The 20153-nt window shown below is 36.6% G+C and overlaps 1 protein-coding gene across 14 annotated transcripts in view; it reads right to left on the bottom strand.

Annotated features, from left to right (window-relative positions):
- Positions 1 to 20153, bottom strand: part of FOXP1 (forkhead box P1) — a 679928-nt gene that overhangs the window by 159254 nt on the left and 500521 nt on the right. For 11 of the 14 annotated variants that reach the window (XM_072598672.1, XM_072598671.1, XM_072598677.1 and 8 more), the window contains one exon: positions 11979 to 12071. The exons of the other annotated variants lie outside the window; for them this stretch is intronic. In XM_072598672.1, the coding sequence (XP_072454773.1) occupies positions 11979 to 12071 (93 nt within the window). The remainder of the gene's footprint in view (positions 1 to 11978; positions 12072 to 20153) is intronic. 14 annotated transcript variants of the gene reach the window in all.

The raw sequence follows: 20153 nt of genomic DNA, 5'->3' as shown, positions 1-20153 counted from the left end.
TCACTAATAATACGCTAGTACCTCAAAAGGTCTGTGATTTCATCCATACCACTCAATTTTCCATTAAAAGAGATCATAACGTGATATGCTGGAATGTACCAAATTTGGAATCAGAAGACTTAGATTGAAATCCTACCTTTGCCACTTAATGTCTATGTAATTTTGAGCAAATAACTTCTCTGGGTCTCAGGTTCCTCATTAGTAAAAGGAGGGGTCTGGACTTACATGGACATCTGGTCTCTTCTTGAAAAACTCTAGTGAGGTCTCTGTGGGGAGGGTCTCCCAAGGCAGTATGTTCTACTTTTGAATAGGCAATAATTAGAAAGGTTTTCCTTATATCAAATTTAATTTGCTTCTCTGTAACTTCTATCCACTGTCAGTTAGTCAAGTCAACAAGCATTTATGAAATACCTACTATGTGCCAGGAGCTGAGCTTAGCCATAGGGGTAACAAAGGAAGGTTAGAGCTCTTCCCTGTCCTTGAGGAGCTCTCTTTCTACCAGGAGACACAATAAATAAATAACTGTTAATACACAAAACAATGAAGAGTGGATAGAAGGAATCTCAGAGGGGAGGCAATAGAAAGGAGTGGCATCTGGATGGGTCAGATTTCACCTAGTCTTGAAGCAAGCCGAGAGGTGGAGATAAGAATGCTTTTCAAAATAGAGGATTCTTGTATCAAACCTCAGAGAACAGAAGGCATAAAGTTAAATCATAATTTAATGGGGGCGTTAACTTCTGTAAGAGGACTGAAAATAATATAGTTCCGGTACTTTTCTTTCTGAGGATCCAGCTTACCATGGGGGAGAGAACTAGGGGAATATAAATGTAAGATTTAGACTTGATGTGGTTGGAAATACTGGACTACTGGAAGCTACTAAGCACCAATGTGATATAATGAAAACAATGTTTAAGCAAGATTAGTCTGTTACCAAAACAAACAAAAACAAAAAAAACAGAATGCCTGGCAAAAGAAAATTCTGGAATCAGAGAGTATGGCTAAGACATTTTTTGGTTAAAAGAAAGGAAAAAAAGAAGTCAATGCATGACCAACACTAGGATGGCAACACAGAAGAAAGAATGGAGATGAATGGCATTTAAAAAGATAAATTTTATTGCTACATTTTATTTTTAAATCACTTAAATTTTCCCCTGTATTCCTCCTTTCAAGAGAACTTCCAGAGCCAGAAGTTGGGAAGGAAGGGCAATCAGTGAGGGAAAGTGAAAGACAGAGAAGAGGCTAGTGTCACAGAATCTAAAGGAGAGGGGAGTTCAAAGAGGCAGCAGTTCACACTATCCAAAGTCCTAGGAAGGTCAACGAGTTGATGATGGTGAAAAAGCCACTGGATTTAGCAACAGGATAACTTTTAGGAGAGGCATTTCAGGAGTAGTTGGAATGGAAACCAGCTTCCAGGGGATGTATAAAGAAGGATGGGAAAAAACAAATATTCACATACCATTCACTTAAAAAGGTAAGAAAGAGGATAGTAGTTAGAGATGACAGCAGGATCAAATAAAACTTTTTAAAGCATCCATCTTTAATCTATATTAACTGTGTATACGAGTACATACTGAATTCTGCCTCCTTTCATATTTACCAAAAAAACATAAACAGAAAGTTGTCTAAATGGTTAAGAGCTGGCACACTTTATCCTATTGTATATTGGAAGTTTTAAATCTTCCTACTTAAGTAGTTAAAATGGCTATGACCAGAAAAAAAAATATGAAGAGGAGACAGGGCAGCAAGTCTAAAGTTCTTAAAAATGACTGGCAGTCAGCCTCTGTAATTTAGCAGGCAATCATTTAAAACTCAGAGATCCATAATGGCAAGACTGATAAAATCCACCCATGTTCCAAAGGGGATAGGTTTGCTTTAAAAATTTAGAGAGCTCCTAAATATGACAACCATCTGATGTATTAAAATTATTCACAACCAAAAACAGACAGTCTGGAAATAGCTGGGATGACTTCATTTAGACAGAATTACCCAAATCTGTTTCTAATATACACAGTACACATAATAAATTTTTACAATATGACAAGGAAAACAAACTGAATAAAGGTTCCTGATCTTTTGTTACACAAGCATAGTATATCCATGATATGTTTATAATAGTTTGCCCATGATATCACAGCTCAGTAACAAAAGCCTGAGGAACACAAAAACAGTTACTAGGTATGACATCAGCTCACAACTACCGTAATTACACTGATACACATATTTCCCCCCAAAGTATACTTTTTCCAGACTGCTTCTCAGTTTCAGTGGGAACCTTTGGACAATGATTCTCAGAGTTGTCTGCTGTGTCTGAGTAATACCCTTCTTTCCTCTCCTTCTCAAGAGTCATTCCACTTTATAAAATGCATATTTCAATTCCAAGTGCTGTTTTTCAAAGGTACTCATAAACATTATGTCCAAATTAGGAAAGACAATGGTCTAGTTAGTTAGTTGGGTTGGGGTAAAGAAACAGCTATCAGACATCCTAAGTTCAAACTGACTTGCTGCCTTTGTCTATTTGTTCAGATACATATCTGTGTGCCTCAGTTTCTCACTTGAAAATGAAAGTATTATTTGTCTCATAATAATTGAGTATTTCTTTTGCTAGAACCAGCAACTAAAATGGAAAATATGCTTATGTTTCCTTTTCTTTTCTTCCTTAATGTTTTGGGGTTTTCTTTATTTATGTACCTTGAACCCTGGATAAATCATGTGTATAGGAAAAAGGAGGATGCCTTATATTTACAGAAGGTAATTTTTAAAAGGATCAAACTTTTCAAGCATATCCCACATGTACCGCTTCAATCTCTCTGTTTTACTATCTCAGCTGGCTTTCCTGCCTGGGCATCATGCCAAGTGGACTGGACTACCCCTCATTGTCACTTCTGTTCTATGGTGCTTGCACCAACTGCTGTTATTCTAGGCTTCAGGAAATTTTCTAACCACTGGACAGGCTCCAGTGCTGTGCACTAATGAGTTGCAGATTGGAGGGCTCTACTCTGTGTGTGTGTGTGTGTGTGTGTGTGTGTGTGTGTGTGTGTGTGTGTGTGTGTGTGTGTAGTGCAGTGCCATGGTTTGTGGGGGGGGGGGGGGAAGGAGAGAAGAAAAGTAGAAAAGAAAGGAAAAAAAATTAAAAAATGAAAGAAAAAAAGGAAAGGAATTGAAGAAAAATGAAATGCAAAAAGAGAGGGAAAAAACAGTAGTTAAAAATTCTGCCTACTCAAATTGACAAGAAACGTGACCTCTGTACTTTACCAGAAATTCCTGCAGACTTACAAAATAAAGGAGTTTGCTTTTATCACACAGTATGAGGCTCATATGGAAAAAATGGAAAACACTGCATCACTTGACCTTAAGATGCCCCCTTTTCAACCACAGATGAATATTATGTATAAAAATTCTAAATCAACTTAAGATGTAAAGGGGGGAAAGGACTTCAATTTTCTATATTGGACCTGGTGAACATTATTTTAGTTCTTGAAATTTATTTTGCAATATTAGCACATGAGAAAGACTAATCATTTCAGACCTTTTTTTTTTTTTTATCACTTTGGGAGTGATTATTTAGTCCCTTTTGCATGGTGTTCACATCATGGCCTAGACTTTCCTTATGTTAGGAAACAGTGAGCAAACCTCACTTACCCAGGCTTGAAAGCTACCCAAGGTTGAGTCACAAATTATTTGCTTACATTAACAGAACATTAAAACCCATCTAAAACAACCCAAGGAACCATGGTCATCTTTGAACTGTGATTCACTCCTATGGGAAACCAAAGACCTTTCTCTCTCTTAAAGGCAAAGAACAGTTATATATGATGACATCATAGCCCATCAAAATGTAATCACTTCTCAGTGGATTCTAAACCAATAGACTTTTTGAGTAATGAAATTACATTTCAAATTTTTGCCACACTTAGTGCCGGGCACTTTTAAAACTCAATCCCATCACATCCTTGAACTGTCATCAACATTTTTTCGGACTATGTCAATAAAATTGATTGCTTGCAGTTCTGAATTCAGCTCTGCACATGGAAACAATACAATTCATTTTAATGTATTTTCAGGGGTGCTGGTGGGTAGGAACCTAAGCAAAACTATCCACAACATGGAGCAAAAACCACAGAAGCAAACAGTGGATGTTCTGAACAATTCAGCATGCTGGAAACTGACAAAAAAAAATCCCAACACAGAAGTCCTAGAACTGAGCCTCACTATTATACTGACAGATAGAGTTTCTTGTCAGAAGTGAATGATGCTTTTGGAACATTAATACATTCATTAAATTCTAACTCTCTACTAAAAATGCTCTGTACTTCGGCTCAAAAGCTCTTGATGGGTTTGTAGTAATCATATATATGAAGAACTCTAAGTACACAGTTGTGGAGATGCCTCATGCCTACAACCAATCTGTTGCTTTTACAAGTTTAATCTAGGTATTAAGAATCTGATTGTGGAACCATGTTGATAGAACATCTTCAACCCAGCTGTACATCATATCATCCACTATGGGTGGTGACAGTCTCCCATGACTCTTAGAAATAGTACATACTTTTAACTCCCTAATCTGTAATACTACAAAATACTGCTCTCATTTTTTCCAAAGCACAAGTGGAATATCAGCAAGGGTCCGACAGTGTTAGTCCTAATTACCTTTTTTTCACTCTTGATCCTGTGGCTCTCATAATTAGTTACCTGGGGCTGCAATCCAATTTGAAGTGATGACAAGAAAGAGATCCATGAAGAAGTAATAAGTTAAATCCAATTTCAGCCTTCCTCTAATTAAATGCACATGGAACTAATGACTCAAACCCTACCATTTCAGTGATAATGGTAATTAGCGAGGTGGGAGTCACTCTCTTTTTCAACACTGTAGGTGTAAACCTCGAAGTAAAATGGTAGGAGCCCTCTTAATTACATGTGTCATTTTGTCAGCAATTTACACATTTCTGACCAGTCAACTATGTTTCATGTGCTTTATTTTTTGTATTCTCCCAACCCTTCACACAATGATTATCACATGCTCGTCCATGTTCTGATCCACAGAACCTCACCGGATCTCTTCAGACTGCAGAATCAGAAATTGTTTTGGCTGGGATCTAGCTGACCGCTTTGCAAGGCACACAGACAAATAGATGGTCAACAAAGGAGAGAAGGAAGATAATTATCAAGATGGCCTGAAGTCTGGTGGCAGAAAGAAGAGGGGCTGAATTTTCAAAACTGAAGTATATACTGAATTTAGATGACAAATAGTACCAAGAACAGTTGTGGCTGATGAAGAAAAAAGAGACATGGCAGTGCCTGAGGATGGTTACAAGGATTAGAAAACATATAATACCTGACCTCATGCTGTTTACTACGATATTTGAATAGTACTTCAATTAGATGAAATTCTTTTTTTGGGGGGGAGGGGGTAGCAATGGTGGCATGTGACTACCAAGGCACAGAATCAGAGACTTAGAGATGTACGGTACCTTATGGGTCATCTATCCAATAACCTCATTTCAAACGTGGAAAAAGTCTAGAAAGATCAAATAAATTGTCCAAAGTCACACAACTAGAAATTGGCAGAGTTGAGATTTGGACACAGTACCCTTGTGTTCAAGTGCAACCATTTTTCTATGGCACCAAGAAGCCACCTGACTACTTACATCAAGGTAGATTAAAAAATTAAAATAAAAATATCCCCCAAATCATTTGAGATTCTATTTATTTTCTCTTTTGAAACTTGTGTTTAAGGGTCTGGAATTCCTCAATGATGAGTGAGAATATTAATAACAACTAAAAGAGAGGAGAAGTTTTGATCCCTCAAAATAATTAAGCTGCCATGGTGTCTAGGCACAAAACTAGGATAAATCATGATTGCTGAAGGAATCAAATGAGACAAAGTGTATAAAGGACTTTGCAAATCATAAAATGCCATGTAATTGTCAGCTACCTACTAATGGATAACATTTATGTAGCCCTTTGAGGGTTGCAAAGTGCTTTATACATATTGTCTCATTTGGGTTGCATGGTTTCCTTGTAATGCTATTATAATCCCCATTTTACAGATGGGGAAATAAAGGATAAGTAAGGTTGAGTGACTTGTCAATGATCATACAGGTAAGAAGTGTTGAAGGCAGAATTCCAAGTTAGGTCTTTATGATGGGAGCAGGAAGGGAGTGAGGGAAGAAGAGGGGAGGGGAGGGAGGGAGAAGAGAGGACATGATGTTGGTGAAGAACTTACCAAGTGCCTGACACTGTGTAAAGTGATGGGGATACAGACATAAGCAAACAAGACAATTGTGGCCAAAGGCTCTACTTTGTAATGGAGGATGGGAATACAGAGTAGGGAGAAAAGGGTCAGTTTAATCCATTAGTGGCATGGCCAGAAAGCACTATGGGGATCTGTTTCCAGGCAAGATACAGAAAAACCTCACCCACTAGGGCCCAGAATGCCAGTTCACTAGGTGGCTCAACTGCTCCAAATAACAGCCATAGAAGAACTGGAATTAAGGTCGTGTTAAACTTGGCATGCATCTTCAACACCAAGCACAAAGTAGGTGCTGAGAAAAAGGAATTGAATGAAACAATTTTGGCATTGAAAATAATTACTTCCTTAAAGTCGAATACTTTATTGCAAATTTCAGGTATCTGTATTTTTAAGTGGACATTTAAAAATACTGAATTTCTAAATTCAAAATATAAAGTTGTATTTCCCTTTTTTACAGTTTCTTCTTTGGAAAATTTTCCCATGTGAATAGCGCAGACGTGATGCAAGACACTAAGATTCTAAGTGATATTAATGCAAAACAACCACCAAAAAACCAAAACCAAAAGCCTAAGCCTACTGAAGACATACTCGATGTGACATCAAGAAAACACCAACTTATATTTTAGAGTTCTCTACTAAAACCACTCATTCAAAGAGCATTTGTTAAATCCCTAATATAAACCATAATGTGTTACTACAATCACTTTCAACTGGGCTGAAGCATAGACTGAAACAAATCTTTCCATCCCTCCACAAAACTGACCTACCTAAGGAATAATTCTAAACCTTGGGAATAAGAGGAAGGGGAACACTACTCAAATGAGATAATATTTGTAAAGTGCTTAGCGAAGTGCATGACACATAGTAGGGCTTATATAAATTACATACTATATATGTATAATATATCTTCCCATTCCCTCAATCATAATTGGAATATATAATGTATGGAGTTGTGGACTTGGTGTCACACAAAACTTGGGTTTCACTCCCACCTCAATTTCTAGGGCTGTTGAGACAAGTCCCTTAACCTCCTTGGGCCCCAAGTCCTCATTTGGAAGTCATAACAGTATTGGCCTCATAGCACTATCGTGAGAAACAAGAGCGATAACATACATGGAATCCTTGGAAAACCAAAAGAATTCTCGAAACGTTAGTTCTTATTACGATGCTGTCCTTTGTAGACTCTGGAGCTGTGGTCAGCCAGGTGTCCAACTTTCAGTCGAGAGCAACGCACAAGGTTTACTTTCTTTTCTAACTTTCTTTTCTGCCAGAATATACATAGACTTAGACTTTCTTAGAAGAAAAGGTGTCATTTGATTGGCTTTCAATTTATATATTCAGGCCAACAACTAAAATGCCTAAAGACTAAAATGAAGTACTACTCAAAAACTCTGGTCAAAGTTCCAAATTTTAATCAATAAAATTGCTCATCTACTCCAAAATTAATCTTTAGCCAGTGAAGTTACATATTTTCAGAGCTATAAACACACCTGCAGGGTTAAACATTCATTTCGCTAGTTCAAGAAATCTCCAAAAGTACATAAACCCTTAAGAGAGTAGTTAGAACATTTTTTGCTCACATAAATTTCGTTATACAATAAAACATTGACAATTCAGTCTGTTAATTTCAAAGCTGTGATAATTCACACAAACTAAATTGAAATCAGATTTTTAATGCTTATTTATTTTTAAGACTTAGCTGGGTTAGTTAATAAGTGCAAACAAGACTGCAGAGAGGAAAAGTTTATTTTGTTTAAGAGAACAGATAGCTTTCATGTAGTCTAGAATCACATTTTACTTAACTTTATTATGTTGATTATAAATCATTCATCTTCTCCGTGTCTCTACTGAACGTTGCTTTGTGAACCTATTTAGTGTTTGTATATATACTGAAAAATAATATCAAAATTGTTTTTAAAAATCACTTCCATAATTCAGACACGTCTACCTTTAGACAGGACCTCTCCCTTTGTCTGAATTAATAAAGTTTTAATACATTTTTATGGTCTCTATTGAATAACCAATTCTAATACCAGTTTCTAATTTCTAATTTCTTTTATTTGCATCATCAGGCTATGAAACTAGGGGGCTCTGCCAATCATAAAGCAAAGAGGTGAGAGATACGCTTAAAATGTGAGTGAGTATATTTGGAGATTTTTAAAAAGCAATCAGCTATCACTGGATCAAATCCCTCTCCACTGTCAAGTCTTCTTCAATGCTAAGATCTCAAAGTTGCTAAAATAGGTCTTTGACTGTAGTTACCAAGGCTAAGAGAAGGAGTGGATAAGCAGCACTAACACCTTGGTAGGATTTTGCTTTCATTTAAACACTAGTCATTCTACGATGCCCCATCGAGGACACAGGATGATATCTTTAAACATTAAAGCTAGTTCATCACTGAATGACAAAGAATTGAAGTACAATTTTATAACAAGGTGATAACATGTTAGCTGGGTCTCTCAAGAACACTGTAATTTTACCCCCATCTGTTTATGCCAGGTCAGCTTACCTGATGAAGCTTACTTAATTAGACAGAATGAGACTGGATAACTGAAAAGTCATTTAGGTATCCTCTGTACTGGACATAAATTGCTTTATGTAACCAATGCACTCAGCAATTCTTCCAAACCAGTTTAAACTCCCTGTTTATCAACTACTGAACTCAGGGGGGTGGAAAGATCTTTAAAACATCTTATTGGTAGAACCAACATTCAAAATTACCTACCTCTGTCCCTACCTGGTATTTTATACAAGTGGTTAAGTTGACTTAGATACTACCCTGGCCAAGTAGGAAAGGAAAAGTAAATGCCCAATATCTTGTTCGTGGTGAATATTAGCTAAAAACCTTAGAATGGTTGACAGGAAAAATACAATTTTATATATATCCTTAAGGAAACACAGATCCACACAGATACACACCCAACATGTTTTACCTCCAAAAGAACTTAGTCTTTAAAAAGTTATCTAGAAATTCCAAAAAAAGGGATTTTAAAGTAAGATTAAGTATTTTTTTTAAATCTCCAAATGGTCTTCAATATTTGGGGCACTGTGATCAGACACATTAATGTATGTATGTGTATGTGTATGTGTATGTGTAGGTGTATGTATATGTGTATATATTTCCTGACTATGTTTTTTGTGACTTACTGGTTTCCTCCCACTACCATAATACAATGTCATTTCTCCAGTGCACTTGGGGCCTGCTGTATTCAGGAGAACTCAGAGTATTTTTAAGGCAGCGAAATCTCCGGGAGTGAGGAAAAAAGAATGGGCAGTCATTTGAATCAGTGAGTGACAGGCCAGGCTAGCTCTCTGTATACATTAATAAATTAGAATTTTAATTGTGTCTCTGACTGCAGGAGATGCATGAGGACTTCAATATGTACCAACAATTGGCTATGTTATGGAATCTGCGATGCGGCCTTCACTGTTGACCTCTGAAACACAATTCCCAGTCTGACTACGGAAACTGTTCAGTTTGATCCTTTCAACTTATTTGAATCCTGACAAATAGGCTCACAGCTGAAAGGTCAACACAGTCATATTTCATCCTCTGGGGCTATTCTTAAGACATCTGCACAACAAAGCACTTCTCTTAGTACCTGACACTGGCCCTTCCTGGCACAATACCTCATTAAAAATGTCCCCAGTGTTAGAGTACATTAAAAGGCATATGGGGCGTCAAGAGTTTACCAAATAAATGTTTTTGGAAATGTTAATAAACAATACGTGTTGTGACTTGGCGCTTCCAATAAAATGTCACTGTAACACTGATAAATTCCTGAAAGATAGTTGCTTTCTCAACTTCAGAAAAAGGAATAAAGGTATCCCTAGGAAAGGCTTTGCATTCCTTTCCAAGTTCCCAAGAGGATAATTTTGAGATGTGGATTTCTCTACTCGGACCAGTCGAAGTCAACTACATGGAGTTATCACAGATTGAGTTCAGAATGGAATTTGACATTCTGAATCAAATTCACTTAATTTATTCTAACCTGTAGGTGCATTCTCAAATTCTCACTCAGACTAGTCTTAAATTTTGGGGATCCCTGAATTACCAGTTCAGAGCTTAGAGGTGAGCTAGTCAGATCGCAGAATACCAGACAGGAAAAGGCGGTCCAGAGAGGACCACTGACTCAGCCAAAGTCACACAGGTATTAAGGGAAAGAATTATGATTTGAACACATCCTCAAATTCTAAATCTTGCTTTATTTTCAATGCAATGCCTGTACAATGTAAGCCCTACTACACCACCCATTCATTCATCTAGCCATCTATCTACATAAACATCAATCTATCATATCTATCTATCTATTATTTTTCTTTCTCCTTAGATGCTATCAGCTGAAATATATTCTAAACACCTAATGCTTACTAAATCATTGGCACTGGGATCCTCTCTTAGCAGATTAGTACAAATAAAATAATTTTCTCAAGTGGTCACATTTTTTGAATTCACACTGTGTATTCCACTGGGTTAGAATTTTACCTAATTATAACTTCAAATAAAGTGATTTTTGAATATATGTGGCCACTTGAGGGGATTCTATAATCTCGCTAATCAGGATCTAGTTGTCATAACTTTTTGTCCCTAAAGAATTCCAAGAAAAAGTTCTTATTTACCTCTGAGTACTTTGGGGGGCCCTGAATTGCAGCTACAGTGGAAATTTAGTCTACTTCTGCATGCAAATAATTCGGGACTTCATAAAATTAACCTTCAAAAATATCCAAGGCAACCAGCAATGGACAACTGGCATTAATTACAGGCAAATAATAATGGTCATGTATTGTAAAGGCACTATGTCCTCTTCCTTCATCCTCATCCATTTAGAAATGATATTTCCTTGTTTGTCTAACAAGAAAAGAAGGACTCTAGGAGGGTGTGGGAGGAAGAACACTGGCCTTAGAAGCCGAAGACCCAGGTTCAAGTGTCAGCTCCAAACTTACTAGGCAAGTGACTGTGAACATGCTATTGAATGTCCTAAAGCCTCAGTTTCTAGTTCTGTAAAATGAGCACAATAACATGAGCCCTGCCCACATCTCATAGGTTTTTTATTAGGATGCTTTAGAAATATTCAAGTGCTATGACTATTATGTGACTAGATCCATGATTTCATATGTATGTGTACTTCCCAGGTGTAGAAACATCTTCTAACAAGGCAGGTAAGCACCTTCTTTGCAACTCTGTGATGTTAAAGAATTGCCCAGAGCATTGAAAGATTAAGTAATTTGCTCAGTCTTCTAGCCAGCACATGTCAGAGGAAGAACTTTAAATCCGAATCCTCCTGGCGTCCAGGACAGCTTTCTATTCAATACCACAAAGTGCCTTCATTTCGTTTAAAAAAAATGATCAAACCTGCAAAGCAGTGAGTGAGCTCTCCTTGATCAATGCCTACCACTTCCTAATCCTTGCTTAAAACCAGAAACATCTATTGAATCTTTCCTTCACACTTCGGAAGTACTTTTAGATTACATGGATGATAAAGGAGATATCGTCCCAAGAAGAAAGCTTAACATTCTGGGATAGGCATAAGTTCATTGATTTGGGAGAAAAACACTAAGACAAATTCCAGTGCAGAATTTCTTCCATAACTGGAAGATCATCACACAGTGGCTGTTGGAATTTTTCATTTGCAACTGATGATAAATGACCAATAAGAAAACCTCAACCGTCTGGATACCCAGCCTATGACAGAATGCTCAGGGTCCCTGCCTCTCCCTCTTTTTTTACCTGAAGGGCTGGCTGTTTGTCATTCCTCTTGGGGGACTTTAATCCACTAACTTGTTGCTGTTGTAGAAGAAGCTGTCTTGCCACCTGAAGAGCCTGGAAGGAAAGAAGGAAGGAAAACTTTGGCTTAGCACAGCGCTCTGGGATGCTATTTCCCCAAATTCCTGTAAGTTGGCCTCAAGAGTGGATCCCGATTTTGACATGGCAAGGACTAGGCTGAAGTACATAAGACTTCTTCCCAGAATGATTCAATCCCTTTTCCAGATTTTGTTGATTTTGGGTCAACTTGTCAGAGTTTAAAAGGTACCAAAATCCATTTACTCAGATCTTTGCTGTAATCTGCTGTGTAATAATGATAGTAATAACTAGAATTTGTGCAGTGCTTTAAGGTTTGCAAAGTACTTCCATGAGGTATTTCATCCTCACAACAACACTGAGAAGCAGGTTCTGTCATTAACCTCATTTTGCAGATGAGGGAAGTCAAATGACTTATCCAGGATCACAAAACCAGTAAGTGAATGAGTCAGAAATTCAATGAAGGTCTTCCAGTCACACTTCCAGAGTGAGTTTTGCCTCACTCTGAGGTGATATTGCCAGGAGATGCCAAGAACAACTGAGAGAAAGAAAATAAATAACTAGTTATTCAGATGGGACTATCTCCTTCATTATTATAGTCTTCCATTTAGGTGAGTCACAATGTTTCACCTTCCTTGAATTCTCATTATAGTTGTAATATAAATAAAGGACATTCCTTTGAGTCAGCCCATTCTGAATAAAAAAGGACTTTATGATTTTGGGGACAGAAACAGATGTATCATAGGAAAGATCTGGGTAGCTTATAGAAAATGGGAAATCAATGAATGTCTACCTAGATATTTTCTTTTCCTTGCCATCTATTGAAAGGGAATGATGCAAAATGATTATTTCAAAAGTTGAGTGTTTATCCTTCTTTCAGCAGCAAGTCAAGCTATTGAATATTAGGAAAGGTAGAACATGATGAGGAACTAACTATATTAGGAATCAGACAAACTCAATCTACTCATCAGAGATGGTGAAATAAGTAAACAGAAATGGGAATATTCATGAAATACTCATCAAGTCTAGACTTCAAAGAGTCAATCAAGGGCTTGCCCAGATCTGTGTGGGTGTCCCCCAACATATCTAAAACAAAAATTCCTAATAAGGAATTGTGATTTTTTTTTCTTTGAAGAATACATGAGAAGAGTCAGAAATACCTCTATGATAATTAAGGCTATGACATTAGACATAGAGAATGAAAGTTCACAAAAGATTCTGACTGCAATTCACTTGAAAGAATAATATTTTTCTGAGTCAAATCATCCAGGAACCAAGAAATTATACCCAGAGGAAGAAAAAACTCAAAACAGAGCTATGATCTCATTGATACACATTTTCTCTCCAAAGATGCTGAGGCAAACAATAACTCATCTATGCCATATTCTCCATGTTCTCTTGGAAGTTCACAATAGGGTATCCTAGCCAACCAGCTGCCTTCTTTCCTTGCTTTCTCTTGACAGCAAGGGGATATTACTGGAGAGCATAGAGTATGATTGGCCCTCTCAAGTGTCATGTGACCTGCCCATCCTCTTTTTACATTATATATTTATTTCATGGCCTATTCTTTTCCTATATAATTTTCCATCCTCCTCCTCCAGGAGAGGCTAATATGCAAAGTAACTCCATTAGGAATATAGAAGAAATTGTACCTATTGAACTCAAACCAAACTACCAACTGACTTGGTAAATTCAATGGGAAAAAAATGGGTTGAATCAGCTTGTTGACTGACGTGACCAGCAGACTAGTACACATGCTTGGATGCTTGTCTGAACTGGCCAGTCATAGGACTTTAAAAAGTCACACTGATAGATGCTGCCACTCTGGTAGGGAGTGGTGTCATCATACACTTGAGAAAGTAGGTATCATTATTTACTCTTAAGACACTTGCACATTATTTGGTGTGCAATATCTTGAGACTATCAGAGGTGTGAAAGGGCTACAAGAAGAGATATAGTTAGAATGGCGAGAATGCTTCATGATCCACATGTACTTGGTCCAAAGAAAGGGAAAAGATATGTACAAAGTGGTCAGAAAGAATTATGCCCAGTTCGAGGGACCTGATGATATGGGGCCAACAAGAAAGACACCTGCTAACCTATGGCCAGGATCTTCAGCTAGGCCTTGTTGTTGGAGTGCTAAAGCCAAGGACATTATAAGTTCTAGTATAAGGTTCAGTGCAGGCTTCCTTTTGGAAAAATAGGAAAGGAAAAGAAGACAGAAAACAATGAGAATGGGGAACAAGGAAGAAGATTATGGGAAGGAAATCACCCACTCGACCACCCCTCCTGGCCCCCCCCCCCACAACCTCTTGTCCCATGAAGGCCTACTGCCTACTGCACTCACCACAACCAGCCCTTCAGATGGAATGGACAGTCTAGCTCGGCTGTGAAGAAAGAAACATGTTGGAGACTGTCTGCCTGCAAGCCTAAAGAAAAAGGCTGTCTGAGAGGGACATCTGGAAGCCGGGACGCCTGGGAGAGTTGCCTGAGACTCAAGCCTGCTGTCTCACTGGAGGATTCACCATAGCTGGACTTAGGGTTTCCTGGTCTCCTTGGAGACGTTCAGTACATGCGTAGGTGTAAAAGTGGGCAGACTGAAGATTGCATTTATATCATATAAGAAAAATAGTCCCTTTGCAAGGTGCCTGCAGGAGCAAAAGTCTTTGCTGCTACTCTGAATGTATCCTGAGCTATTTATCTCGAAGGGTTTATGGCTTTTTCATTTAAGAAATGGAAGTGTTATAAATTTCAAACATGAAATTTAGAATTCTCAGATCAATAAACCAAGCCTGGCTACTAGTTAGAAAGGTAAGAAGTAATTGGAAGTGATAGTGGTTAGGTGGGCCAAAGACACATTTAGAGAAAAGAGAAAACAAAAAGCTAAATATATTTTCAATTCTCTGGTATAATGGGAAAAGCCTCATGTTGGGATTAGAAAATCTCCCTCCAAGTCCTGGTTTTCATTCCTACTTTCTGCTTGACCATGGGCTGAATCAGTTAGCCTGTTCTGACTCTCAGTTTTCTCATCTGTAAAAGAAGGGTATTAATTTTGTCCCAGAGTTATGAAGTGTAAGGACTTCTTGGACACTCAAACACTGCAGAAATGTGCTGTCATATTCAAATTCACACGATAATGCCCCATGTAAAAAGAGCTACATGCACCAAAAGAAACCAAAGGCCCCTTTCTAGCTAGCAAGCTTCCAGTCTTTCGTCAATTATTATACAGTGTTGAATGTGACTTGGTATGGGTCAAAATCACATTCATGGCCAATGGAGGCTCCATTGTTAATATGTGGTGGTGTTCTCTACTCAAGTTACTGAATGAAAGGAAGATATAGAATTAAAACAAAAAAAATACATATTAAGCACTTGGCGGCAATAAAAATGGTGAGAGTGGAGGTAAAAGAAATAATATGACGTGGTAATGAGAACTACCCTTGATTTATAGCACAGAAAGGAGGAAGAGAGGAAGGAAACAGGTATTACTGCACACTTACTCTGTACCAAACACTGTGTTAAGCATCGAAGATTAAAAGTTTAAGCAAAAAGAAAATGGTCTACTATGGCCTCGAGGAGCTGAAATTCTACCATGGAAAGTCAACAAACAAAAGGAAGATGGAATGGGATGGGGAGGGTATGAAGGTGCCCGACAGAGGAAAATGATTTTGAAATCCAAAATGAGAGAAACAAGGCCAGAAGGAGAATATAGGCACATTAATCTGGGTCCCTTTTGCAAAATGGAGGGTTCCAAGAGGAATTCACCAAGGGGAGAAAGGTAGGGTGGTAGACCTTGTGTAGGGATATTCCGGGGTACAAAGGTCTCAGGGGTGGTAGGATGTTCCTGGATGAAAAGGCCCCAGGCACTGAGGGAAGCTGCAGGGTTAAGAATGTAGTCAAAGAATGATTTTGCAGTCCAGAAAGCCTCCATTGGCCATGAATGTGATTTTGACCCATACCAAGTCACATTCAACACTGTATAATAATTGACGAAAGACTGGAAGCTTGCTAGCTAGAAAGGGGCCTTTGGTTTCTTTTGGTGCATGTAGCTCTTTTTACATGGGGCATTATCGTGTGAATTTGAATATGACAGCACATTTCTGCAGTGTTTGAGTGTCCAAGAAGTCCTTACACTTCATAACTCTGGGACAAAATTAATGCCCTTCTTTTACAGATGAGAAAACTGAGAGTCAGAACAGGCTAACTGATTCAGCCCATGGTCAAGCAGAAAGTAGGAATGAAACAGGGTCAAGAGGTAAATAAACACAATAGGATTAGTGAGAGGGGGAAATAAATGTGAAAGACATTGGAAAGTCCTGGAGAGATTTAAACAACAGAGCAGTATACTGGATAAAAGACATGAAAGAGTGAAAAACAACCACAGAGTTCTAGCCATGAACAACCAAGGGAACTGCAGTAACAGTGATTAAAACAGAGGCCAAAGGAGGAGCCAGAGTGGGCAGAAAGACTAAGCTAAATTTTAGAAATGTCAAATCTGAGGTGCTAGAGAGACATCGAGGAAGAGAGGTCTTTCTGACGGGTGAAGACGAAGGTCTGGAGCTACAGACAAATTAAGGCTAAAGCTACACATCAATGAGAATAAGATCTTCAATGTCAAATAATGAGCCATATTATCTTATAGCTTGGATAATTATCATAAAATTCCAATCACATCTCCCTATAAGAACTCTTGGCTCAGACAAAGTCTGAAGAACGTGGAGAGAACTAGGACAGCTCTAGTCATATCACTCAAGACAGAACCAGAGAATAATATTTATTCCAATAAATATTTATTAAGTCTACATGAAGACAGAAAAACAAAGGGGAAAAATAAAGACTCTCTGCTTTTAAGAAACTTACAATCAATCAAGGAATTCTCAAGTTGGAAGGACCCTTAAAAAATCCTCATTTTATAGATGGGGAAAGTGAGGTCCAGAGGGGCTAAGATCAAAGAATGAATATGTCACATGATGAATTACTAAGACTGAAGAAAAGAGACTACAAGTCTTCTTACTCCTTGTCCAATTATCTCTACATCTACAGGATGGCAAAATTCATCAACAAAATAACTATATCACTAAGACTAGTTGTTGTAACAAAAATACATTTATAAAAACAGAATTGCCTAATATTGTTCTGAGATCCTGGAATTAGCAAATTCAGAATGTATACCATAATGGAAAGCACTACCCTCATCAGTAAATCACCCAATTTCACTGATAACCTTCTTCCTGAACAGAAGAACCTTAGGTGGCTCAAAAGGCAAATATGCTACAAGCACAAATCTATGTGAATTACTGAATCTAATTTAGAGAAATGTTCGACCAACCAACCAGTCATTGGGGAGCATGAGGTAGTGAAAACCACAGTGGACTTGTCCTCAGATGGAGGCCTACCTATGCCATCTACTAGCTCTGTAACCTTCTAAACATTGTTTAACTGCTATAAGCCACAATTTCTTTATATAACATGCTGATATAAACCACTGTTGTTGGGATGAATTGAGAAAACAGAAACGATGAAGCTATTTTGTGAATTGTTAAGTACTATAAAATTTATGTAAACCATAAATTTTTAATATTTTAACTATAAAAATAACTATTTTTAATATAAAATTGCAAGATTAAAATTAAAATAACAAGATATTTAAAAATAACAAGATATTTAGTTGTACCAAAAAGGCAGGTTGCTTAGTGCATATTTCATATAAATGAACAATTTCGTCATTGTAAATTGTTGCATCTAAAATAAAAATAGAAGTTACCGTATATTTCCTATCTGAATGGGAAAATAGATGTTTCATTTTTTTCCATCAGAGCCACATGATCAGGCCTTTAAGTGTTCATTTCAACTGTTTGGTTTCTGAGATAAAGAGAAAATAAATTCTTTCAAACCTAAAATTTTAATAGGAAAGATATATTCCTTGATTTTCTAATGAATAAAGAATACGTGTCTGTGTATATTATATACATTGCATAATAAATATAAAACATTATATATATATGCATTATGTGATTCAAACTTTGAAGACCTTTCAACTCTCTTAGTGAAAGCTTTCTTGGACTGGACTGCTGCAACATTTCATTTATAAGAGATGTGTCAAATATTTGCTAGTAAGGAGACCTGAGGGAATTGAGGAATCTTATTTATTTTTCTAAAGGTCTGTGATAAATTATGACAAACACTAAGATTGCTAGAATTTTCTTACTTATTACTCCATAATAGTCCATTAGGCATATTTCATTCATTAATTCATGAAATATTTATTATGACCTTAATAGGTAGGCATTAGAGAAGATATAAAAATAATTAAGATATGATTCCCTACCCCTATGTACCATGTCAAGACTTTTTTTTTTTTGCCTCAACACCTATTTAAAATGATGGGCCTTAGCAAAATAGTAGGTAATTAATAGTTCAGACTCTAAAAATTAAATGTATTCAAGTGCTCATGGCTAGGTCATACCAATAACTTAAAAATGACAGTACTGACAAAATTGATTTACAGATGTTATTATAACAATCAAATCACCAAGAGGATATCTTACATAACTAGACAAAATAATGGCAAAATTCATTTGAAAAAGATCTAGAAGAAAGATAAAGAAAATAGTCAAGTAGGAATGAAAGAGAACTATTTCTTCCAGACTTAACACTATATTATAAAACAACAATTATAAAAAAAACTGCTATTGGTTAAACAATGACAAAGTAGAATGAGTAAATGAGCAAGAAACAGAAATAATTGAATCCAACTATCCAGTGTTTAATATACATAAATTATCTAAGAAACAGTTCTCTATGTGACAACAAAAGTTGATAAAACTGGAAAGCAGGATGGCAGAAATTAGTTTTAAAGAATATCTTACACCATATACCACAATCAACTCAAATGAATATGTTATCTGAATATTAAAATTCATACCATAAAACAATGAGAAGAGAGTCAGACTAGGTAGCTTTTACAGCTATGCCTATGGGGTGAATTTTTAACCAAATGATAGAGGCAATTACAAATGATAAAATGGATAATTTCAATTACATGAAACAGAAAAAACGTTGAATGAACAAATTTAATTAAAGTAGGATAAGAAGAGAAGTGATTGACTAGGTAAAAAAAAATATTTTTCCTTTGTATCATATATCTCTGATAAGGATTTGATATGCAAAATAAATAAGCAACGAACAAAAATATATATGATAAAATGACATTTCCCAATAAACATAGTCAAATGATATGAAATAATAGTTCTCAAAAGAATGTCAAACTACTGTCAACTATATGAATGTGCCAAGTCACTAATAATAAGAGAAACATAAGTCAAAATTCTCAGATCTTAACTCAAACTTAACAAATTCTCAAAGGTAATAAATGAGGGAAATGGGAATAGTGAATATTGGATGGATTATCGAAAGAAAAGTACAAAATGCATCATTGGTAGGGCTGTGAATTGGTCCAACTACTCTGAAAAATAATTGGTATTATGAGATGACTAAAACACCCACATCTTTTGACCTAGAGAGTCTAATGCGAGGAATATGCTCCCAGGAAGAAAATGACAAAAAATAATCCCATACCCAACAACAATTTTATATCAGTCCTTTTCATAATAGCAAAGGTTTGTAAACAAAGTCAATGTCCATTAAGAAGGTAATGTTCAAACCATCTGGTACATGGATGAAATGTAATGTAATCCTCTAAAACAGGATGACCATGATAACTATGGAGAAGTATGGGAATCTTTAGTATCAAGTGATATAAAGTGAAGACAAGAAAAAAAATTACAAAATGACTACAGCAATGAAACTGGGAAAATATTCCAATAGAAAAAAAAAACTGAATACTGTGAAATTATAACTAACAAATTTGACAAAGCACATCCCCCCCTTGTCTATAGGAGTGGGAGAATGACTACACATAATATCAGATTTTTTCTATATGTTGGTTAGTTTTGCTAAACAGTTTTTTCCTCCTTTTTTTCTATCTTTGTCATAAGGCATAACTAAAAATTTTTGTTCAAAGAAGAGCAGGATGTATTGAGAAAGGTAGATAATAAAAATGTAAAAAATATCAATAAATCTTATTTCTTAAAAAATGAGTAC

The sequence above is a fragment of the Notamacropus eugenii genome, chromosome 3, assembly GCF_028372415.1.
Source record: "Notamacropus eugenii isolate mMacEug1 chromosome 3, mMacEug1.pri_v2, whole genome shotgun sequence".
In the NCBI taxonomy this organism is placed as follows: Eukaryota; Metazoa; Chordata; class Mammalia; order Diprotodontia; family Macropodidae; genus Notamacropus; species Notamacropus eugenii.
The sequence above is the reverse complement of the archived record's forward strand: the minus strand, read 5'-3'. Positions and strand labels throughout refer to the sequence as shown.